General features: G+C 41.3%; 4 protein-coding genes across 9 annotated transcripts in view; all 4 read right to left on the bottom strand.

Annotated features, from left to right (window-relative positions):
- Positions 1-3,141, bottom strand: part of LOC112569898 (transient receptor potential cation channel subfamily M member 4-like) — a 41,918-nt gene extending 38,777 nt beyond the window's left edge. For 2 of the 4 annotated variants that reach the window (XM_025247962.1, XM_025247965.1), the window contains exon 1: positions 3,018-3,141. The gene's annotated coding sequence lies outside the window, so the exon portion shown is untranslated. Of the gene's footprint in view, positions 1-621; positions 695-2,871; positions 2,995-3,017 lie in introns of those variants that run through there. The other 2 variants (XM_025247964.1, XM_025247963.1) reach the window with 2 other exon arrangements.
- Positions 3,142-3,382: 241 nt separating this feature from the next.
- On the bottom strand, positions 3,383-11,122 carry LOC112571303. Of its 2 annotated transcripts, none has more exons than XM_025250202.1 (11): positions 11,002-11,122; positions 10,290-10,516; positions 9,828-9,963; positions 9,067-9,117; positions 8,431-8,618; positions 8,065-8,221; positions 7,395-7,475; positions 6,771-6,923; positions 6,262-6,358; positions 4,532-4,581; positions 3,383-4,224 (listed from the first exon to the last, which is right to left on the bottom strand). In XM_025250202.1, exons 1-10 carry the CDS (start codon positions 11,063-11,065, stop codon positions 4,548-4,550), a joined length of 1,188 nt encoding a protein of 395 aa, XP_025105987.1. In that variant the 5' UTR covers positions 11,066-11,122; the 3' UTR covers positions 3,383-4,224; positions 4,532-4,547. The 2 variants fall into 2 exon arrangements, with proteins under 2 accessions (XP_025105987.1, XP_025105985.1); XM_025250200.1 differs by having other exon boundaries at positions 10,290-10,519; positions 11,002-11,112.
- Positions 11,123-11,939: 817 nt separating this feature from the next.
- LOC112570650 (WSC domain-containing protein ARB_07867-like) lies at positions 11,940-18,028 on the bottom strand. 2 transcript variants are annotated; one of them, XM_025249190.1, is made up of 11 exons: positions 17,958-18,028; positions 17,506-17,691; positions 17,196-17,331; positions 16,589-16,639; positions 16,002-16,162; positions 15,301-15,457; positions 14,955-15,035; positions 13,862-13,992; positions 13,433-13,526; positions 12,748-12,805; positions 11,940-12,550 (listed from the first exon to the last, which is right to left on the bottom strand). In XM_025249190.1, exons 2-8 carry the CDS (start codon positions 17,677-17,679, stop codon positions 13,886-13,888), a joined length of 867 nt encoding a protein of 288 aa, XP_025104975.1. In that variant the 5' UTR covers positions 17,680-17,691; positions 17,958-18,028; the 3' UTR covers positions 11,940-12,550; positions 12,748-12,805; positions 13,433-13,526; positions 13,862-13,885. The 2 variants fall into 2 exon arrangements, with proteins under 2 accessions (XP_025104975.1, XP_025104974.1); XM_025249189.1 differs by having other exon boundaries at positions 17,506-17,714; positions 17,958-18,019.
- Positions 18,029-18,139: 111 nt separating this feature from the next.
- On the bottom strand, positions 18,140-24,754 carry LOC112570713. Its single transcript, XM_025249292.1, has 11 exons — positions 24,549-24,754; positions 24,131-24,336; positions 23,578-23,713; positions 22,913-22,963; positions 22,245-22,408; positions 21,719-21,905; positions 21,065-21,148; positions 20,209-20,346; positions 19,452-19,563; positions 18,806-18,971; positions 18,140-18,600 (listed from the first exon to the last, which is right to left on the bottom strand). Exons 1-11 carry the CDS (start codon positions 24,733-24,735, stop codon positions 18,559-18,561), a joined length of 1,473 nt encoding a protein of 490 aa, XP_025105077.1. The 5' UTR covers positions 24,736-24,754; the 3' UTR covers positions 18,140-18,558.
- Positions 24,755-24,945: the final 191 nt, after the last annotated feature.

Here is a 24,945-nt window from a genome sequence, read left to right as displayed (position 1 = left end):
ATCATACATTTAAAAAGTCAAGATATGTTGATGAAAAATGTGACACACCACTGGAAAATAAGCATACTTTAAAAAATATATGATAGAAATAATTTAATTTTCACTAATTAGCATATTGCTTAAATTAAGAATAAGAGTGAGCAATTATGTTAAATAAAGTTTTTTTTTTTAAAGTTTCTTAAAAATAAAAAAAGAAGCAAAATGAAATCTTAGCTTCGGTCGCCTTCTCAACTAGCATGTGAAGTTGAAACACCTTTCAATAAGGAGCTATAACTTTTAGAATACTTATTATATAATAGTTTTAAGTATTAATTCTTTACTCTGCTAGCATATGAGCAAATCAAACTAGGAATAATCCGTATTAAGACCCTTTTGTGATTATTCTACTTATTGTTTTTGGTAGAAAAATGTACTTTGTAAAATGTTTTTATTTCGAATTTTCGTTTATATTCTACAAGCAATAGATTTAGGTTTACGTCTATTATCTCATACACACCAATGTGGATTTATTTGTCGATGTACGACGTGAAAACCAGATTCTGAAATGGGTTGATCGTATATTGGGTGTGATATACATAATTGTTCTATGTCTAGGTTTTTAATTAAAAGAAAATATTTTACTTGAAGTGGGTCGCTTCGTTGCCTCGGTTCACACACCTGTAACACTATCGTTGACTTGTAGGGGAGACCACTACTACACTAGTAACAGCACGGAGTTATGTAACTTTGTGATAACAGTCGATGACTAAAGATGATGCTTCATACGAGTAGAATTCGGCTGTGGTGGGGCAGTTTTCATTACCAATGAAAATTATCAAATTATGCTGAGGACCATTGATATAATTTTTGTAGCGTGTAAAGGATGTCTGTGTGTAATTAGCTTGTGTTGCAATTAGTTTGTGGTCAAGCTCTGTCCAACGGGCTAACCTTTGGTCAATTTGACTTTTGCGTGGTCTCCAGACGCCTTTGAATTAAAGTGTTTGCAGTGACTTTGCACCCACTTTGGCTACTTCGGATGCACACTCTTGAACGACTTCCTTTGGAGAAGACTGGGAGTTTGTTTCAACATTAAAATTCCTGTCATCATCTTCAGGAAATCTGGGTCATTATTAGCGGTGTTCCACGTATATATAATACTGTGCAACTTCCGCATGACATTTATACTGTTCTTGTGACAGGAACCGCGGAACTTTGCCCGCCACCTGTTTCATCATGCTGTTTGTGCCGTGGTACTGTGTAACAAATCTTTTTTTCTTGAGACAACAAATTAACAGCCCCCTCATCTACCATCTGGCCCAGAGACTGTTCTGCTAGAATCGCCGCTGGCATTGTTCAAGCCGTCCAGTAACCTGGATACACCTATAATTTTACACTTTTTTTTAAAAAATATGAATGAACTTTTGATAACATCTAGGAAAGAGCTATAATTTTCTTGTATGTTTGTGTATTTATAGAGATGTCGCCTTAACAATTTAAGGTGTGCTCGCGTGCATATAATTATGTAAACCGCCTTGAGTCTGGCTGATTCTGGGAAAAGGCGCTATACAAATGTCTTATTTATTATTATAACAATCCTGCATCTTTGAAACACATAGATCCCTGGATGGAGTCCCCAGTGAGCTAATACTCCCACTGTCAATCGTCGATTTTTATTGACTGGACCCCTGACGCCTTCAATATTTTTGGGTGTTTTGCTTGTTGAAAAACACCCTGAACCATCTCTTTTAACATAAGTATTCTCGGCCATTTTTTGAGTGTCAGTGCACACACAGTTTATCTGATTTTCACTTAATGAAACTGCTGACGAACGAAGCAAAACTTGATCAGATTGGCTGATATGTCGCTCGGTCATGTGAGTGCGACGGTCACAAGAATTCAACGGCGTCTCACTGCTGATGAGAAACCTCACAGACAATCGACTGTTTCAGCTGCCCAGTCTGGCATTACACCAACGTGGCATCGCGTGACATTGCGAGGTTTATTTTAATTCAATTTTTTACTTTCGAAGACTATAAATGACTATTACCATACCACTGTGTGTTCTCATCCCCGTTACAAGCTTTTCTTCCCAGGGAATATTGTCGTGGACGAAAAGATCACCGCTTTACTATCCAAAGTATGACAGATTGGTCATTTTCTAGTTTTACGCCGTGCCTTCAACTAAGGCTATATCTAGGCGAGAAGATTACATTGAAAGAGTGAAAAAGAAGTCCCGGAGGTGATAAAACAACAATATGAACCAGCAAAAGGAAAACGTATAATATATATAAAAAAAAGGGTGTTGTGACCTAAAAGACCACCATTAAACCAATCTATCTTCAAACCAAAAACTTACATCTGTGGTAAAGCCCCACCATCTTTAAAAATAAAAAACTGCCGTTAGAGTGAACTTGAGAAAAGCAAAGAGCCAACTATTAAAAAAAAAAAAAAAAATGCTGGCGGATACTCTTGATGCCAGAACAAGTAATACAAACATGTACATCAGTAAAAAGTCCCTGGTACCAGGGACAAACTGGTGGGGGTCCAACTGGTGAAAGGTGGAATACGCGGAGGCAGGTTTTACTAAACATCACACTTGTAATCTTCCTTAACACTTTTCAAACTGTTTCTAATCCACATATCCATATACTTCTCCGCAACAGACCTACAAACAGAAAATACTTCCCCTAAATAATAGTTTCATCGACAAAGTTCTCCAACCAGATCCCAACCACAATACCACTCATTTCCCCGTCATTAAGTTTGTTAGAAAAGACATTTGTCGGACTATTTCAAACTGGAGATATACAACGAAGAGTTCAACCTCCACGTTTATAGACAGGACCAGGTCTGTTTAGTGCTATAGCTAAAAGAGAAAATAACCGAACTTACACTGCATGACGTCCAGAAGAACTTTCGAGACTGACACAGACTCGATCCGTACAGAAATATTTACACACCACATAGTTTTTACTTATGCTGGAGCTACTTCGCTATAAAACTAAATAAACAGAAAAGCACATTACTTAGTTACTCACTGTGGGATATGATCGACAACAGAAATAGACAAAACACTCCCACTGATTATTTCCCAAACTGGGAAGGCGCTCGTATCTCGTGCACTGGCCTGAGAGTTGATTTATTAGCTCAATACAAAGCAGGAAGGGAAATACACTCACAGTTTTCTTTCCAGTCTTTTCCAAGCTAGTCACAAGGAACATACCACCCGCTGCTTATCTCACCCTCAGAGTATCCTTTAAAGGAAACGTAAGCCATGTATGCCCTAAGTAGAAGTAAAACTAGTTATTCAACAACAACCAAGCACCAAGTATTAGTATTACAATTTTGTAATCAACAAATTGTGAGAAAAGACATTTTTTCCACACCAGAGCATGTACTAGCAGTAGAATTTGTAGAAAACCCAACTCTCCCGATTACATCTTCAACTTTATTAAAGGAAAAAGACACTACATGAACTTTACTTATGTGTATAATGTGTATATCTAAATTTATCGATATGAAAACACTGTGAACCAGTTGACTTTCTGCAAATTCAAACCAACAGGCTATAATTTCACTTCGTTTGCAGTACACTTGTATGGTTAAACCCAACTTGTATGTCCATGTGACAGAATCAGACAAAAATAAATTGCAATGAAATAGTCAATAGAAACACCTGAACCCTCCGTCCCTCTTCCCCGCTTGTAAGATGTGAACATTTCTAAAAGAAGTCTTTCAGTGAACAGTGGCATTCAGCAATCAGCGAGTCACTGTATTTCGTCAGTCGGGTATGTGCTCGGGTGTGTCAGTACACGTCAAATGTTTTACTGACGGACCGTTGATCTCAACGTCATATAATAAGTCAAAGGTCACCACAGCAGCAGTTTTACAAATGTCACAGATTATGTACTGCTCGCTCCCAAAGGTCATTTGGTCATTGATGTGAACACGATCTGTGGTTGTGATGCAGTATTTTGAACTTCACAAGGGTCCTCTTGCGAAAACATGGAGCAACAGATCCAAGACGACAACATCAGTATCGACTACAACTGTTCGTCTACATCAACGACTTCCTGCTGGGTAGCTGCTGTTGTCGCTGGTGCATTTCGAGGCCTCATGGAACAGGTTCCTATTAGATCTTTTTCAACCTGAAGGTTTTCGAGACCTTGTTTTATTACTCAATATCAGTTGCGGGTTTTGTTAAATTTTCTATAAATGCTGTTCATAGCGATCTGCTGGCTGAAGCTACAACAGACACAGAGACAATGCATCACAGTCAATGCAAATCCCTGTCACAAACATCCTTACCAACATCACCATCAACAACGTTTCATTTCACGAAAAGGAGAGTTAATGTTATTTTCTATGGTGGTAGATGTTTTTAGGAACCAAGCCACCAAACAAGATTATATATTTATTACTGTTCAAAACATTTGTTCAAGCACTTTAACTTGTGCTTAAGATTTTCCATCTTCGTAATAATAGTTAAGAAAGCGTAAACAATAAATAAATACTGTTAATAATATTTTGTTGATTATTCTATGAAAATTACCTGGGTTTGTTCTCCTTCACTCAGTACTTGTTGCCTTTGACTTTTTAACACTGTGTGTACAAATGTCCATACGATTATTCAACCATACGAACACTGAGATCTTTATCTCATACAATTCAAAAATTGTAACTGCCTTAAAAGATTATCATCAATACTACACACTACCCACACATTTCAGATTCACCCTGACTCTTTGCGTTGACAAACCCAAACACATATGCGAGCATGCACACACGCAAACTCCCTCACCGCGACATAAAACAAGACTAGACAGTCCATCCCAAGGCAGAATTTTCCGTTGGGTCAGAACGTAAAGTCGTTGTCGATCCTCATTGATAACCGATGCCATGTTGTTTTCCCAGCTCTCTGGGGTTGGTGCAAGGGGAAGTCAAGGATCCAGAAGAAGACTGAGACAGACCAAAGGCCGAGAGCTTATCAAAGACTTTCTGCGAAATGATCAGGTTGAAGGCGGCGATGTAGACTACAAAGAGGAGACGAACGTCGGAGCCTGCGGATTCAAGATTCTGGAGTATGAAGTAAAGAACAAGAAAGACAGCATCATCCACCGACCTGAAAGGCACATTGAAGAGAGTGCACTTGCCTCTAGTGGTGTATGTGAGATTCACAAAAACCAGTTTTTCCATAACTTTTTTCACGACAGATGACTAGGCCACGGGTCTGTAGTCGTTTAAAGATGTCACCTCGGTCTTTTACAGGACAGGTACGATGACCAATGTTTTGAAAGAGCTGGGGACGACAAAAAGTTGGAGGGATGTGTTGAGGATATCTGTGACGACAGAAGCGAGCTTTGGCTCCAGCATCTGATGGCCCTCGCCTGCGACATGGCCAACCAGATGCTAGCGGTACGAAGGCAGCAACGACACCATGCTCTGGTTGGAACCACCAAGAGGAGAGCAGCGTTTGGCACGGCAGACGCCATTGATAATGCTTTAATGACTGACCGAGTGTCTTAACGTCCACATGTTGTTTGTACCGAGGGAACTCAATGGACAGATTTGTGTAAACTTCATTAGTATTAGTCCCCCACCACGATTAAAAATAGTCTATCGAATTCTTTAGGTCGCATATAGTTGTAGAAGGTGTCTTAATAACCATCGACGCTTGAGCCTCCGAGTGTATATACACGCCCACTATAGCAAGGAAGCTAAGCTCCATTAGCAGCTACAATGATCCACAGAGAAGAGTTATAGTTTTTGCAGTTTATGTTGTTGTTTTTTTTTAATTATGAAACCTTTACATGTTGGTTTATAATAGCAGCGCGAAGAACCACACACCATCTCCCTTATTCTTGCTGGAGAGTTCGGAGGCAACGATCAGCACGATGAAAGAGAAGCCAGGTGGCTGAGTGTTTCAGAGAAGCAGAACACTGGGCAATCCCTCAAGTCTAGAGAAGTAAGAGGGGCAGCTCATCTGTCTTGTGTACTAGAGACCGCACATTGGAGACAAACATGAATGCCAGTGGATGTCGGCTGTAGAGGTTGCCTCGTGTTTTGTTGACCGCGAGGTGCGGCGATCCGACAGGTATATCAGATAAACAGACATACAGACTCGGACTGACAGTCAAAAACAGCTTTCACACGCAGTACACGCCTGTATATTGGTGTACAACATATAACAAAATGTCACATGTGCACTTCAGTTAATTAAAAAAAGTTAGACTGCTAACAACTATGTGTCATGTTGCTGCTGATTTTAAAGACTTTCCTGACCTTGTTACACAGAAGACAGCAACAAACACGCCCATCAGCACTGCCGAGATAACTCCCAAGATAGTCTTCAAATGTTTGTCTGACGACTTCTCTGGCACTGCAAGTCCACAAGCACGAACACACGCACGCACGCACAAGCAGGATTCTGTTGTACTTGTCATATCGTGTCCCGTTTTTTTTTATACCGAGGATTTCCTTTTTTCTCTTCGAATTTAGCTCATGCAGATGATGCTATTTTTACTACACTTTCGTCACTTCCTGTTTTCTCTACAAATCCAGATGTGAATTAGAGAAGAACATTAATATAATATTTCTCGTGCCTTTCCGTCATAAAAGACCATATATATTTGATACTTTATGCTTTACTTTCTAGCTCTCATGTTGCCTTTTAAATCTGTCGTTCTTTCCATCAACTAATGAAATTGTTTTTTGTGGCTGTACCAGTCCACCACCCATCCGTACATTCAGAACAAACTCTCGTGTAAAGATCTGGCTGAGGAGACACTAACCGTCAACAACACCGACGCCTGTGTTTGTAGGATCAACAATCTGTTGAGTTGCTTTCCCTGGTAGAATCCCAGTTTGGGTCTTTACTGGAAGCGACCCCAAACCCCCCAGATATGCGATGACATCCGCGGTCCGCCGTTTCGAGACGACGCCACCTCGACAACAACGTGGCGAACGTTAGAGTCAAGGCATGGCCTCCGAGGCACAAACGTCACTTTTTCCCAGGAGATATAATCACGTGATAGTAACCCTCCCAGGACCCATATTCACAACATAATATTAACCACCCCAAGAGACATGGTCACAAAGCAAAGTGTCATCGTTATCACAGACTGTGTAGACACCATAGACATTGTTTTCTGTTTCTTTACCAGGGGAATCGTTGCCACTGCATTATAGAACTTCAGGTCCATGGGTAATTTGTAATAAAATTGATCATTGTTCATCTAAAGCAACATTGACTGTAGAGCGAAATCAGATCTTGTGAAAAAATATACACATAAAATATTTGAGCACTTGTGCAGCAGCAATTAATTATCCCCTTTTCTATATTCAGTGAACAATTCACCCAGCAACTCATCCAATGCCATCAAGGTTTAGACTTTTGCGTTACTACTTACAAATACCTGGATAGTAAGGATAGAGAATCCCAGTAGCATTAAACTGTTCTAAGGTCATCACAGGGAGGTCAGTTTTTTCCATCAATGCTGGTGACAGAAGAGATTTGACTATCTCATTATCTCATGTCCACCTTTCACACGCCCCGCAGCAAATTATTTAATAAACACGCTCTTTTCATTTATCTATACTATGAAACTATTATAATATACGTTTTTACTATAATAATACACAATAATAACTCCTTATTATCATATTAATACATTATAATTATTCATTGTTATTATTATGGTAGGGCAGGTGGACAGAGCGTGAGGCCAGGACGGTTGTTTTTCAGCGCAAATCCATTCACCTTTTGTCCCAACCTGGACTTTTCACGACCTCTCCTCTCGTCTATTGGAAAGTTGTAGACTATAATGTATGGTTAATATATTTTGTTATAGAGCACGCTTAGTTTAGTAAACCAATTCTACCATGTTATTGTGGCTATAAATCTACTACGCAGAGAAAGTTTCACATCGACATCATATACATGGCATCTTAACATTATTTGACATCATTATGATACAAGCTAACCTTGAAAGTTAAGTGTTAAATCAAACTTGTGAGGTGAAAGTCGTAACCTTCGATCTTAAAGAAAATGCTTATTTGATGATAGGAGGTTGCAGATGACTTTACCGATGTTATTAAAGATGGCGGAGTAGGAGGCGCCATGGTCATCTCCATAGCAAGGTGTGGTCTCGTCGCCGCTGCACATCTGGGTGCAAAGGTCAGGGTCTCTCGCTGGATGGTTAAGCGTTCGGTCGTTCCATCCACAGCAGCAATGAAACAGATTCTGAATGACATCGACATAACTTTAGTTGTAGCAAAGGTCACAACGGCATAAGCATCCTTTCTGCTGTCTCTTCTTTCCGCGGTTACTTGGAGACTTTGCCAAGTTCTTTCTCTCTGTACATGTTTTCGCCACTTCCCTTGAGAGACTGTGTGTGTGTGTGTGCGTGCGTGCGTGTTGTGTGTGTGTGTGTGTGTGCGCGCTATACATACCAAGATAACAGTGTATTTCATTTTACTCGTGATGCAGTAGACGGCGCAGGCCTGTGCTGACAACCGGGTTGAAAAGACTCTGGGAAGGTAGGGCAGATTGGCGAATTGAGGATCGGATTTGTGTACCTGCATCTCTGTCTCTGTCCAGCACATTTCCTGTTCGGCGTGCTTGAAACAGCCAAGATAGCCTGCCATACCCTCCTCACCCACCACCAACCCACCCACCCGCACACACGCACACACACATACAAACACACGCGCGCGCGCACACATTTAAAAACGTACAATTCTCTTACTTATGAACAGACACGATGTACCTTATAACACATGCACATCCTCCTCCTCCTCCTCCTCCACATCATCATCATCATCACTTCTCCGCTTTTTGTTAACGGCTAAGTCTGGGTTATATTGTACAGCATGCTTTCGCTAACTAGAAAATAACTGACGTGGGATATTCTAAGTAGATTCTATAGATCTATAGATGTGAAATGAAAGATGATATTCCTGGCACAGTGAATACGGTTTTCAATCCATATCACAAACACAAGGGGAAAACAAAACAAAGTTGCTGTCACAGTTGTAAGAAGATACAACCATGACTCTACACAAAATAAGCAATCAGATGATGCTCACCAGAGCTAAATTCCGAAGCATTTATGAATGTGGTAGGCACATCGTGGTAGCCTGAAATTGAGTAAATGTTATTGTAGACATGTAATTGCTAAGACTTCTGTCAGTCTCTTAGTTTGCGTGTCTGCGTATCTCTAATCCTCATCAACATGCACTCATTAACACTTAATCACCACCACCTCTTCCCTCTCCCTAAAACACAAACTCCCATACTCGTGTGCATTGTCAGTCTGAATGTACGCACATGAACACCCACACTGTAAATACATAGGTAAAAAAGGCAGTAAACCCTCACCCAGTGAAAAGAAAACAATTATCTGTAAAATACAAACACAAACAAGCAAACATGTCCATAACGCTGTTACTTCTAGAATTTCTTACAGGGACATACATACACGTGAACTATCAAGTTGGACTTAAATGATGGGTACTGACACTTCAAATCAGGTTCGATCAAAATTGGTTGCAAACATATTGTTTACTTCAAGTCGCGTCTAAAACACATCATAGGATCTATTCAAAATGCCGAATTTACCAATTTACCAATGTCTTCTCCTGCCACGTTTCTGAGCATACAACTGTCCACACAGCTTTCTGAATATTTGTTACTAGGCTGCTCACACGCATGTTCACAACTTTTGGTCTCGAACACATGCACGCACGCACACCCCAACCCATCCACACACACGTACGCACACAGAAAGGAATGTAAGACAGGGTGTGTGACTGGACATGGGGAGAACAAGTACAATGAGTGTCAGTACTTGTCTTGAAGACGGAGAGGGCCACAAGTCCTCCACATCTGTCGTTGCAGGCGGAGTTGCAGTGGATGTTGCAGTCTTTCTCCAGAAGCCCAGTCATCCCTGACAGCGAATCGCTACAGAAGCAGTCTCTGCCGTTCTGCGAATCATTGATACAGTGATGCTTAGAAGTGTCGACACTGGTCATCCTTAAAGCATGAGATGGGGTGGTCTTCATGTCAAAGAAATTCATGATAGTGAAGTGTTCTGCCAAGTTCTTCCTTTCTTTAATGTTTTAGTTACTTGCTCAGGGAGACTTCATGTGTGTGTATATCTTTGAGGAAACAAACTAAGAGAAATGTTCTTTAATTTAGAGACGGTGGAGCTTGCTTGGTTTGGGGCTAATTTATCCCAGGGCTGTAGATGTAACTACGTTTTACACGAAACTGTCTCCTACTATTAACAGACTAAAAATGGAAATCTCACCTGGATACCGGCGTAAGTATTCTTCTCAATCCAGCAGCTAAACACACAGTGCTCCACCGCCGTGTACTTGAGGTCCCTGTGGACGTGTCGGAAGGGTCCCAGGCGGTCCGTTGGATTTTTACCAATGGTGTCAACAGTAAAGGTCATGCTGACCATATGGTCTGGAATCATGCAGCCAACGTAATGAACGGGCTCTGCTGGCGGAGGGATTTTTACACGGCTTGAGGCTGCTGGAAAAAAAAACATGTATACAGAAGAATTCCTCGAACGAAGGAAGAAATAAAAAATGAACAAACAGACGAGGAGACAGACAAATGAATAAATGGATGAAGGACGCACTAATGATAGGAATGTACGTCTATTTGTCCTTTTGTCTGTGCATGCTTCTCGATAGGTATGGTCAATGCACCAATGTTTGCCCTTCTTTAAACCACAGAGATGCTTACACCTAAAACTTGTTACGGGAAAGAAAAGGAGGAGTAAAGAAATTCAGACTTGTTCAATATTTTTCGAGACACAGACACTACAGATGCGCATTTCTGTGTACTAGTCTAAAAATGCAAGAAATTATTGGGAAGAAATTGATGTTAAAAGATGTACAACTGACATCACCGTTAATATCAGGCTGTTCATGTAATACAACATACCACCCGATTAGTCAACTTTAGCAATTAGTGGTTACCCGGTTATTAACGGTTTTTAACAGACTTACCGTAAGGCAGAAGCACAAACACACAAACAGCTATTAACGTCATGCTCAATGTTTCAGCAGCCATCTTGCTGTGTCACTGACGGCAACTGTTCGCTGGTGTTTATGACATCATTTAAAAATGACGTCAATTTATGCGGATTAATGACGCACACAAGACATTTTATGAAAATGTCACGTGTCAAAGTTCTGAAACCAGTTCATTCATTAACACACAGATGATAAGATTCTTCTTTAATGTGGCCAATGATAAACAAAAACAGGAATAATACATAATAATACATAGCTTCGGACTCTAGAGCCAAATACTCCTGGTTCGAAGTCCACCTGTGCCTGTGAGCAGAACATCTCTCCGCCAAAAATGAATATGAAAGCAATGGCAACAGAAAGACGGTTTGGCCAAAGACGGAATCATTGATGTTTTTACGCGAAAATTCAACATCGAAGAGGATCTTGTTAGCGATGTCAAAGCTCAATGAACGCAGTCTTACTAAAAATAAACTCTTTGTTTTTAGAAAGCAATGTCGGTCCACACTGAACAACACCATGGGACAAATTGTCTATTCAAATTGAAAACATTACAACATCGTTTGCTCTAGTAAAGCGTGTGGTTACCAACCCCAGCGGAACCTTCGTTCAGCAGCACACTTCAGACTTGAACGACCGAGTGTTCAGTCAGGGAATGCTAATAAGAAGACTGCGGGTTTCAGATCCTTCTCCAATGTAGCCCCGCTTTTGTGGAACTCGCTTCCCCTCTCGACCAAGGAGTCTGATAGTATTGGATCTTTCAAGAAAAATCTGAAGACTCACTTGTTTAAACTTTGAAGTTTTCATTTGACCTGCAGTTTGGTGGCTGCTGGGATCACCGCGCATTGAGCGCATCTTTGTGATGCGGATACTGGCGCGCTATAAAACTACATCATCATCATCATCACCTTATCTTTCTCATCCTCTCATGCTTTCGTGCAGTGAAACACTTCTTCGTTCATTTGTCCATCATTTTATTTATACTGGTCCATCGGAATTAGGCGTCGTCGGCACCTGTATACAGGCAGAAGCTGACAGGGATACCCCGGGGGTTGTCTTGAGTGTCGTCAAGCAAGTCCTGTATGGTATGACCAGTCCATTCTTTTATGTTTGACGAATGTTTTTCTGTCCGTCTTCACAGCCTCAGAGCATTGTATTCACATTGTAGACTTCGCACTACTGATGAGCTTACATATTATAACAGTACAGCAGGATGCTTCTCGTCAACTGACTTCCGACAAAGCGGAACAAATAAGCAAACATCATAAACCCCTCACGTGATGTTGGCTGATGACAAGCGAATGAATAAAAGAATTCTTGCCAAGTGTAGTAAAAACAGCCACGTGACACGAAAGTACACGTTTTTAGAGGAAATGTATTCTGAAGTATGGTGACGATGGCTGCACATCTACTCGTTGAACTCCTCGATGGTGCTTGATGGAGTGACTTTCCATTCTTCACACTTTTGTTTCCAGAACTCCTCCCTTTGAGCAGAATTCTCTGTAGATGTTGCTTCGTCCGGAAACTGAGACATATATATATATGTACACTGAGCCTCATAGCACAGATAGTAAGGACACATGTTAAATCATGGAAAATTAAACTGCAAGGAAAAAATTAGCCTAGAAAATTAATTAATTTAAATTTTTACATGTATGCAAATTAGATGATAACGAGAGAGGGAAGTCAAAATATTTTGACATTTTATATTATTGCATCTACCTTTAACTCTGTTCTTCTGTACTGACTCAGATCAAGATCAGCAGCAGCAGCTATAAGCCTAGAAGAAAGGAAGAGAAGTCATTACTTGCATGTGATGAAAACACGAGTTGCTTAAACCTCCCCTCATATCAAAGCTTTTCTCTCTATGTGTTTGTTTGTTTGTTTGTGTGGGAGTGGTGGGGGTGGATAGGAGGTGATCATTGACAACTCCTTCATCTCTTCAGTCGAAACATCGTGCCCCCTGGTGTCGAACACGAGCTAAAAACTCAAGAACTCAAGTGTTTCACTCACTAAGTGGACACCAAGGCGGAAGCTAATGAGAGCAATGTTAATTAGATGTTTCTGTGTGCAAACTTGACTTCAAGAATTTGACCTATTTATGTGCATTAGGATGTTTGTAGGTGTGTATCATAAAATGGACGAAATTTACCAGAATTTGCGAAAAAGTATATTAAACTGAGCTCTACCTACTCTTTCCAAAAATGCACTTTACTAGACTATACAGCAAAACAGATAATTAAACACCTCATTATCAGGATATAGTAAAGCTACATAATGATGAACATGACAGAGTATGGACAAATACAAAACCAAATCAATTAAAAGGGTGAACCCTAAATGAGCAAAACAATTTTATCCTAAAAATAGTACGAACGTAATTTATTAGAAAAACATCTTCCCTGACCTTTTCGTGAAGAAACCCACGACAGCGATCGCCACCAGCACCCCGAGTACCAGTGCAATCGTAGTGGCTGCTCCCCTTCCTTTCTTCTCCGGTACTACACACACACACACAATCATACACACACACATCAATCACACACACAATCACACACACAATCACACACATACATTCTGTCAATCATGTAACTAATCAGTCAGTAGTCTGTAAGCCTGTCTGTCCCTCTGTCAGTTGCTCATCCACCTGTCCGTCAGTGTGTTCATTCTGGAGAATACGTCATGTTCGTACTTACGGGTACAGAAGCAGTCGTAGGTCACACTTACATTTAGTTTGCCGTAGGTCACGTTTGCATGAAGTCGCTCAAAGGTCACACCTCCATTACGTTCAGTCACGTGATAGTAAAGCTATTATACAAAGCTTAATGTTACCAACCATCAACAACAGCGACATCAGTGTTCACAGGATCAACAATTTGTCGGTTTCCTTTCTTTTATCTGCTGATCTGCTCCTCAGGTATTTTATCACATCTGGAGATGGCCCCTCGACTTCAAAATTGACATTATCTTAAGAAGAAAAAGCAGACACTGAAATTAATAAAAATCGTCAGACAAAAAAAGTCATTAGAATATTATACAACTTAATTAAAGCAAGGGCGATAGCAGTAATCTTTAAAGGTGATCATGAGAAATTACTTTCCAATACACGATCAGGAATAGTGAGGACGAGTGTTACAAGATGTATCTGAAGATCCATTAGGTATTTTTGTTTTTGAGGATTTCCAGTCCTACATCTTCATGATGGAGCGCAGACCTTATTGCACTGTATGTTGATATGATAATAAACTGCAAATTGTACACAACCTCAAAACAATGCTATTAATTTGTTTTAGCTAGAAGTTGTGTATTCTTTAAAGTCGCATATTTCATAATTAAGTTCACTCAGAAGAAAAATTGGACCATCAAGCGAGGCTGCAGTCTTGTTTGCCATGTCTCGAGTACTGTTGCCAAGGAGGATGGCAAGAAATGTCTTGTTGCGTAATAATTAAAAGTTTTCAAAATTAATTTATTAAAATAATATCAGGCACAGAAAAATGATTGTTTTTATGAAAAGGTAAAATAATGTTTTTTCATTGGACGTGCAGCAAACATCTATTAAAAATGTCAACGAACCCTGCAAACCCATTGACACAAAGTCCACTTCAACATTCACAGAAATAGTTAACCTCTCTTTCCTTCTTACCTCCTCTCTGCATTGACATTTTCTTTCTACTTTTTTAAAAGTACAGTAAGACTCTGAGTCACAGAAATATTATTGCTTTATCTATGCAGTAAATTTGGGCACCATTAGTTCTTGTCTGTCTCAGTCCAATCCTTCCACCCACCAGGATTCTCCTCAAAACCCAAAGTCTCCTTCCACTCGTTTCATTTCTCTTATACTTCCAAAACATTCCCCACCCTTTCTACACTATTGCTCCCTCTATCCATCAAGCCATTTAACATTCTGAGTTGATCAACGGCATTCTTACCCGAAAACTGAGGTAAAATCCATCCGTTGGTAAGCAGAGTCACTGTGTTCATTCGTGGAAACTTTGCTTTTGTCTCCAAGTCTGGAGGAAAAAAATTACATCAGGTAGATTATCTGTAACATGTAGCTCAACTCGATTTTTATACAGCTGTAAAGAAAGGGACAGACCCTTACAAAGGTCATACACATTTTGGACAGACATTTTTGTGCCACGTGGTCAGGGTAGCTGAGGCCGACAGGTTCCAGAGTTTGGTTAAGAACTACGTCTGTTGTCTTCTGCGTGTCTGCCGGCCTGTCGTCTCTTGTTTTGTTTTGGTTTTTTTCACTTCGATGGCTAAGGTTCTTACCCTGGGTGAAGTACACGGTGACGTAGTGGGTGACGCCCTCTTGCCCCACACAGAAAGGCTCGGGCGCTCCCACGCATGGTATGTTACAGGGGTCACGTGAGGTCATGGGCTGCAACTGGTCTGGAAAGGTCCACCCGCAGCAGCACGAGGAGGTGGACTGCACACGTGGGCAAACGCCGAGCAGGAATGTATTTCAGGTGACGTGTTCACACCCGGCTATGTGTGTGTGTGTGCGTATCATTCTGTAGCAATGTGTTTGTGTGTCTGTGTGCCTGCCTGCTTGTGTTCCTGTCTCCATGACTGTTATGAATGCGTGTGTATTTTTCTGTAGGTGTGTATGCATGGCACGGTGTAGACTAATGGTTCATTGGTCTGTCTGTCCTTCCATAAGCGTCTTCACATGTCTGTCGTGTCTGAATGAAGAAATGGACACATAAAATTGTGGAGACATATTTCAGCATCTATCGCGTTGTCTCACAAAAGATGAGATTGTAGTGAACTTAGATATAGTGAGGTGTCTCTCCTCAGCCTCACGAACATTTTCAGGGTATTGTCTGCAGGGTGATGGTGGTTGAGTTACAGTGTCAAACTAGTGTCATTGCAGCGACTAGCTGAGCAACACAAGAAAGATGCTTTAAGCATGGTTTTAACTTCTACCTAGGAGGAGAAAGTTGTAGGCAAAGACCAACATCCCCACGTACCTTCAAAATGGCGTATTTCAGTCCCTTGGACAGGCAGTATGCCACGCAGAACTGCGGCTTCATTCTACCCGACACCATCTCGGGTAGGTATGCCTTACTATGATCATTACCGTCAAAACACATGGCCGCTTCATTGAATTCGTAACAACCTTTGAAACCGTCTACACTCAAACACAGAACGCATACACAACAACGAACGAGCGCGCGCACACACACACACATGTTAATTAGCATACCTATGGACAAACTGGACTTCAGGAGTTTGTTACCCTGTGTATGATGATATTTTAAAGGTATATCTTGAGAACGGAAAGAGGTTGTAAGCCGTTATATTTTCAAATATAATATTTTATGCTATCTATAAAATATAAGTTTTACCCAGTTATTAAACAAAACGTTGCCATTGGATCTTTAAAGTGAGAATTACGAGTAGGTCAGGCAATTGATAATGGTTCATGTATTGTTTTCTTAATGACACCAGCAGAACATTTGTAAGAGGGATGTCAGGAATACTGTCGTGGACGTTAACACCCTCGTTAGGGTACATAATGTAACACTCGATGTAGTGTGAATAATGAAACACTCACAGTGGTGGAATCTGACATTATCCACAAGCTGATCAGGTTCCTTTTCATAGCCTGAAAATTTAAACAATTATGTCACAATAATTTTAGTCTATAGACTACCTTGCTATATGACAACAAAATAATGCTGCACATTAAGGCAAAGGATAGTCATAGCCACTGGATGAGAGATGTCGAGAGGGAGGGGAAGAAAGAAAAACATTTTGTCATTCAGCTTTTTGTTTCTTGACTGGCACGGGTCGTTGCCATGGCTTCCCTCTTGTCAGTGCTGGTCTCCATCTGCGTTGGAACTGTGAAGCTGTTGGTAAGGTCTTGCCGTTCTCTGAGAGTGTTTGCTGTCAAGTCGACGTCGTCTGCAAACTGTAGACTGCAAATCGGACTTCGACCGATAAAAATGTCAAGGAGGGTTTCATACGTGATGCTCTCCAAGACGATGCTGAAGCGCACAGGTGATGGGGGCACCTTGACCGACGTCTACAGTCGTGTGACAGAGAGAGGAAGGGGTGGAAACTTTAAGCTAGTCAACGACGACGCCGATGAGGATGACGACGACAATGATGATGATGAATATGATTATAAGAGATTACAATTTGCCATTGACGGTCAGCACCTGTCTCGTAGGTGGAGAGGGCCAGAAGTCCTCCACATCTCTGTTTGCAGTTGCCAAGGCAACGCTTGTTGCAATTTTCGTCCAGGACTTTCGTCATTCTTATTATTGTGTTCGCGCAGTAGCACCGTTTCGAGTCCTATGAAAACATTCTTGTGCATAAGTAATGTCGATCAAAACCCACATGGTCTTGTTTTCAACCCACCCACCATCACCACCTAAAAAAAAAAAAAAGCTCACAAAGTATAGAATCCACGAAAAAACTGACGTTGTAGATAATATTAATACTTTCCTTGAAATCTTTGTATTTTACCTGTATCCCAGCGAATGTGAACCGCTGGTTCCAACACCTCAACACACAGAGCTGCACAGTCATTTGACTGACGTCACCGGAGAGGTGCCTGAAGGACCCTCTTTGACCGATGACACTGTCTGGAACCACCTCCTCGTCAGTGACTTGGAAGCCGACGAGGTCGGTTTGGATCATGCAGCCTGCATACTGCACAGGCAACGCGCGATACGCTGAGAGAAAAACCCACAGCTCCATGAAAGAATTCTGAGCCACGGACACCGTCTGGATCGCGAAGGGATGATGATCATGACGATGAGTAAAACGATGACATGAATGCTGAGCATTTTCGGTAGGTCTACATCGATGACCTAATGATGGTGCCACCCGTATTGGGGGAGATTTTTAAGTTTTCTATTTTATCTTTGTTGAGAAAACTACGAAAAAATTGCATACGAGGTGCTAAGTGTACTCACCAGCAGGAACAAGCAGGAAATTAAAAATAACTTTCAACATGTTGCGAATGACCGATTCAGTATTCGCCATCTTATGACGTAAGAAATGAATGACGTATGTGAATGTTGCGTTCTTTTTTTGCGCAGATTGTTGGTCAACAACACACAAGGTGAAGGACAAAACCATGACGACCGCTTTGTAGTCAAAATGGCGCATTTTTTAATCGAGGCATCATGTCAAACATCTTCAAAAATATGCAATAAAATATTCCAAAACACGTGTAAATATAGACGTGCAAAAATTTCTATAAAAATGTTTTTTTTTCTTTGTAGCTTCACCAGACAGCAATGTCACGTCTGACGTAACGACGAGCACACACACACACACATACACACTTGTTCCACGCATGCGCAGCTAAAACATTTCAGTCTGGGTGACGAGAAAGGTGTCCGGTCCTCTAGTCTAGGGTATTCTCGTGCCCATCCGAGATTATCTTGAACGTTTGGTTGCTGTTTTCATGCGTGGGGTGTAGTCAAGGGGAAGTAAAGAACGACGTGCTATCAGCTGACTGGAGTTATCTAGACACTTCATTCTTCTCCTCCTGTCTTCCTCTTCAATCTGTCAACTAAAGGCGCGTCTTTGTTGCTGCGTTCTCTTGGTCCTCTGCAAAAGTCGTTAAGGACCTTCGTCACGCCGTTGAAGTATCACCGTTACCAATCTATTCTTAACTAGACAAAGACGAACATCTGGTGAGGTCTGGCAAAGGTTTGATGTGACCGCCATGTAAACAGGTCTGAAAACATGGCCAGATGTTCCTCTAAGAACAGCCTTTAGTCATGGGTTATAAGTACTAAGCCCCATTTCTTACCCAGCTTTGAATCGAATGTGTGTAGCTGTAGGGGTCCGGCTGGGGTCGGTACTTGGGACATTGTGGTGAGCATTGCGGGGAGGGTGAACTGCCTCGTGCACCGTATATACATCGCACATATCGTCGTGCTGGACCTATCTTCCTTCTAACTCTCGCTCGCCAGTACCTGCAAGTATAATGACGATAATGCGCACTTAATTCTTCTGCCTTAGTAGCTGTGAAAAAAACAGTTACATTTAGAAATTTATTTAAAACTATCTTTTTTTTTTCAACGTTGAGGAGGAGTTGATGATCCTAAATATTGTGGACCACCAAGTGGTGTTGGTTGCTGTTACTTTTGTAGTAACGATGAGACTGGGCAGTTGTTGGTGTTGGAGATGTCAGGGTACAATATTGAAATATCTTCAGATGATTTCTGGGAGGCGTTTCATAACCCCTGCAATGTTCGTCTGCAAAAGTCAGTTCGATGTAACGCAGAACTAAGGAAGGTGAAACTAGAGCTGGTAGGTACACCAGTAGGGGGAAGAGCAGAAGGAAGGAGAGAGATTTGAAGGAAAGCACAAAAAGAAGCACAAAAAGGGTTTCGGGGTAGGGGCAAGTCAGTTTGAAAGAGAAAGCATTCTAAGAACAGGAGGAGTTTCACAACCTTTCGGTTAAGATGAGAAAGACTGCCGCTATGATCCCAATCGAGCTGATGACTACAAACACCATTAAAGCTGTCCTTCCAGGATTAGAGTCTGAGTGCTGCTCTCCCATAACTGCAAAACAATACAATTGCATGAGCATCGTAAGTCTGAGGGCTAGTGACTATAGGTAATGGAAGTTACATTACACGAGTGACGTTTCACATTTATGGTGGCGTCTCTATGTTCGAATGAGAGTTAGATTACACAGTACAGGTAGCATCACACACTAAGCGTGGTTTTCACATTTATAGTAGAGCCGTGGGCCATGGATGCTCTTTGAGGACTTCATTGACCAGCATTACAATCTCTTGAGTTAGAATACAGTTCATAGTTTTAAGAGCATCCTTAAAGCAATTAAACTAGACATATAAACCATACAGAAATGCACTTTGAGAAACCGAAGCCTCTGAACGAGCAGACAGCGAGAGTAGATTCCGAATGTAGGATGGTTCTATCGAATGCTGTATCAGGTAGCTATTAGATGGTATCACAAAGTTCACATATTTTCTTCTAGGTTTGTTCAGAGATATATTCAGCTGCGTAGTCAAATCATATTTATGTGTAATCCGTTCTGAGTCCCGTTGTTAAGTGGACTGTAAGGAAGCAGGTGATTGGCTGCACATCAGACTGACGTTGGTTTTTAAACTTTGGCCCATCGGTGCTTACACAGCTTTTTTTTACAGTTACAGCTGCTGGAAAAAAACTGATGGTACTCACTTTCAACAACGCCAACTGCGGTGTTGTCGGGTTCAATCACAGTCACCGAGGGGATGTGCCGCTGAGATTCTACAGCGGCCAAGGCTTTGGTCAAGGCGTACCCCTCCAGGTGAGGCGTTTCTTCAAAGTCGTTGCCAGCTGTAACAGGCCATGCAAGCATGGAATGAGGGCATCTGTCGCATGGTGTACTGTGTAATAAATACCAAAGTCGAGAAAAAGTAATTGAAGAAAACTGAAGTTGGACGATAAATAGGTAAAGTCTAATGCCGTAAAACGGGAAGAAAATAAGGAAGAAAGCGGAGGAAATAAATATACACGAGTTAGCACTAGTGTCAGCAAGAGCTACCCGTATCTTGTATACATTAATATACGCTTTTATATTCGGATAATTACGATATTTAATGTAGAAAGTATTCAGACAAAACAAAAATTTAAACACAAAATGCAAAAAAGAATTCTCTGAATCTGCCTGTAATAAAACATTACTAGCAGTCTACAAGTATCTGACTGTATACGTGTACCCTTTCTTAACCAGACAATTGTCGAAGGACTAAGTCTAACAAAGTTTGTAAAGGCCACAGAGGACTAATGGTTTTAATAATTTTAAATGGATTTAAATACACACAGCTAACCCTGTTCACCACACAGAATCATACTATTAATTGAACACATAGAAACTTGATGAATATAGAGTCATTAGAGAGGAAGTACCTAACTCCACAGAGGGTTGGGGAAGGTAAGAGCGAGGGAGAGGAGATGTACAAGCTGGCCCCGAGACAAGTGAGGTCTGTAACACCTCACCCCCCTACCACAACGACTTAAAAAAGAAAAGGTTGGAGGATCACCTTTACCTTACCTGGAAAGTGAATGTTAAGCCATCCGCTGGCTGGATAAAAAGTAGAGATTGGCAGTTTGGGCAATCCTCCATTCGTACTCAACACTACAGGAGTATATATATATAAACGGATATATAAATATAGTAGTATAATCAAGCGGCCCTGTGCTCCTCGAGGAGTAACAAGGACGAAACTAAACAATCAATAATAATGTATATTACTATAAAATATATTATTCATACAATATAAAGCATGTAATCACACGTATATGTGTTTAGAGTTAGCGTATAATGGACTATGTGAATATGTTTGCTTCCTGTTTTTTTTTTTTTTAAAGAAAATACTCCCAAACTGTTAAAAAGCAAATGTGGACGTTTCATATCCAGGTAGCTTTAAAAGCGGCGAGTGGTTCACTGTGACAATGCACGGCAGGCGGACTATGAATGTTTGCTTGCCTGTGACTTGAAAGCATCCCACGCATCACCCACAGGTTGTCCAAGGGTTAACCATAACCCTAACCTAAGATCGGGTACCTTAAGTACCCTGGATGGTAAAGACATGCCTTAGACATGCTGGTCGACTTAGTTCTACTGCCGCTAGTCAAGAGACGAGTGACTGAGTAGCTAGGGTGGGAGGAAGGGAGAGGTCACGATACTGAGGTCACCCTCTCTTACCCTGTGTGTCGTAGGCTGTGACATATCGCTGACCGTTGTTGCGACCCACGCAGTTATGCATAACAGTAGTAGTAATAATAGTAGTGCTGCCCCCTAGACAAGGGAGATTACACTGCGCATCAGCAACACGGCAGGGGGCTCTGAGCCACTCCTCCCGGAATGGTCGACAGCTACATTTATTGACGTCCTGTCGGCAAGTCAGGGACCAACATGAACGACAACCTGGGTTGTCTTGAAACCAATGTCTTAGTCATACAGATAATAATGTATAAAGGAACTGAACTTCCCTTGCATTAAACCGAATTCTCGTCCTCAACATTCACACAGAATTATGTTCATACAAACATGTGACTGAATGACAGACATGTGGTCCTTAATATGTGGATTAAAAAAAAAAATAATAATAAAAAAAGTTGATTTGTATAGTTATATAAAAATGACACAAAGACACAGGTTCGAAATTAGATGCAGAGAAAACAAATGAAGGCCAAAAGAAAACCCTCGCTATGCCAGTTTAGAGCAAAACCTCGAGGACTGCGACTGCTTGGTTGGCAGACAGACAGTAGGCAGCACAGAGCTGGGCCGTCATCCTGCCGGACACGAGGGGCTTGATGGTGGGCACTCTGGTCTCAAAGTTGAGTAACTGGTGGGCTCCTGGCCTCTTGCTCTCTTCAAAACAGCCAAGATATCCTGCAAAACGCAAGATCACTTTTCTTTATGTACCACTTCTTAACCACACCACTACTTTTCTCTCTCTCTCACACACACACGTACACACACTGTCGAACACACAGGCAAAAGGATTATCTTTATGTGACAATGAATGTGTATAGATAAAGCTGAAATGTTTCTGTTAGGTAGATCAGCATTCTCCGTATCAAAATATATTCAGTTTTATTAGTAAAGTTAAGCTTTTTACCTTACATTTTTTAGCTCTTTGATAACAAAGAATTCAAAGTGTTGACGTAATAGTCCAGCTCTTCTCTGAGCGACCTCGTTGACTATCAACTTATTCACCTCGTGAGAAATGATATATTTTGAACAACATTCGTACGTATCCTCCAACACACATTTCTTAATTGCGAGGACTAAAGTAATATTACACAGAATATCAGAACATGGCCGACCTCCTGCAGTCCTCTCTGAGAACTGAAGTATTGTGCAATAAAACAGAATATCAAAGCAGAATCTTACCTACAGCTAAGTTGTAGTGAGTCCTCAGAGCTAGAGGCGCCTTCTCGTAGCCTGAAACAAAGTCACGTGTGCGCGTGTGATGACAACATTTTCAGGTGAGCCCTGCAGGTGAGGAGAGAAGCGAACGAGAAAAGAGCAGACACATGGACATAAAAGGGAGGTAATTACACAGCGGAGAGTGAGCATCTGGACACATATAGATAAGTCGTCACACTCTGTAAGCAAAGCAATAATAGTTATAATATATTACTAATAATATGAGCTCTTTCTCCCCTTTCCTTTACGAATGCAAATTCAAGAGTTCAACCCAGAGTCCCCTCCCGCTAGCTTGTGGAGCGTAAACATTACTTGTCTCCCTTGATTCTATGAAAGTTGTATAAAATTAATATAACTCTATGTTAAATCACCTGTCGTACTAATTACTAATTAGTCAAAATAAATACTTTGACGCAAATAGTCAATGTTTTCTTATACATAGACATGTAGCAAGAACCTTAATCAGGATAAGAACAGTTTTATTAGTTATCTCCCTGTTTATCTCTGTTTTCATTTTTCTAGGGCTAAACTTTTCTTATCTCTTCTGCACCAACAGATTCAAAGGGAAGGAATGGTGAAAATACACAGAACAGACTGTTTCTGTGGGTGGAGGCAAGAGAGGTACTAACCTGTTTGGTAGACAGAGAAAGCGAACTTGCCGCCACAGCGCTGAAGAGAGTTGCCTCGGCAACGGATCCTACAGAACTGGTCTGTGACGGCGCTGAGGTCTTTACTCTTGTGTTCACAGTAACACTCTTCGCCATGCTTTCACATAAATCGGAATTGTCAGTTATACTGATCATAACCTGGCATTTTAGTTAACTTTTCCAGTAAAATTTCATTCTAAGCTTGTTTTCGATTTATACAATTGCAGCTGCCCGTGGTCATAGGGTTAAAAGCTAATAAACCTAAAAAAAAATAATTGACTTTAAAGACATGCTTTTAGTGATTCGTTAGCTGACCAAATGAATAAATTTCTATAATCTTTATTTGTTAAATTAGACCTTGTAAGTTTTCAAATCGTTGCCGAGATAAGTGGAAAGTCAACGGCATTATCTTAGATATCTGCGATTTGTTCTTATCTATAGGAGAATATTTTTCTGTCTCGAGTGACTGTCGCAGCCAGAAACTAACACAATCTAAACATATGTAAACTACTTAAACAAATATTCGCTGACACACCTGCAAAGCAGCAAACTCATATTTGTGTAGCCAGCACCGCTCGACACAGATCTGAATAGTCATGCTTGGGGATTCTTGTATCTTGAAGGTGAATGGTATATTTATTTTGAACATCTCGTCCACCTCCATCTCCTTCTCGATGATCACATCCTCCAATCCTGTAGGAACCAAGCAGCCCACGTAATCCACGGGGGACGCATAGCACCCTGCAGCCAGCAGACCGAAGGTCAAAGAGCATGTTAGAATTTGAAGACAGACGACAGACAATTATTATTAATCGTTATTGTGGCTCGCATCATGAACACGGCCCCAGAATTAATGTTAGCCAGGCAGCATGGACGCAGGTCTGACATACAAGTACGACTGCAAGCTGACGGTGTCCAGACCAAGAGGTCAGACAGGATGGCGGCATACTGACCATGAGGGAGAAGCGCCAGACATGTCAAGACCACGCACAGCATCAGTCGCATTGCCTCTTCTCGAAATCCACCATGCGAGTCGACTCTGTATCCAAACCTGCAGCCTAGGGGTGGTTCCACCCCATGACGGCACTCGCCGTGAACTCCTGACCGGAGAACGCTGGTTACCAAGGACTCCTGTCCCATGACAACAGACAAATGACGTCATTTCCAGGCTTCGACATTTGGTCTTTTAGACTGTTTGACGTCACCACGTGTGTCCTGTGTCCGCTCTGGACTGCATCATGGCGGCCATTGGACTCGCGACCATTGGAATCAAATGTTCACAGTCCCATTGTGACTGGCGGCGTGAAAACGATAACAACCCGGATGCCACAATTAAATTAAATTAAATTA

This window comes from Pomacea canaliculata, linkage group LG8 (genome assembly GCF_003073045.1).
Source record: "Pomacea canaliculata isolate SZHN2017 linkage group LG8, ASM307304v1, whole genome shotgun sequence".
Classification (NCBI taxonomy): Eukaryota; Metazoa; Mollusca; class Gastropoda; order Architaenioglossa; family Ampullariidae; genus Pomacea; species Pomacea canaliculata.
The sequence above is the reverse complement of the archived record's forward strand: the minus strand, read 5'-3'. Positions and strand labels throughout refer to the sequence as shown.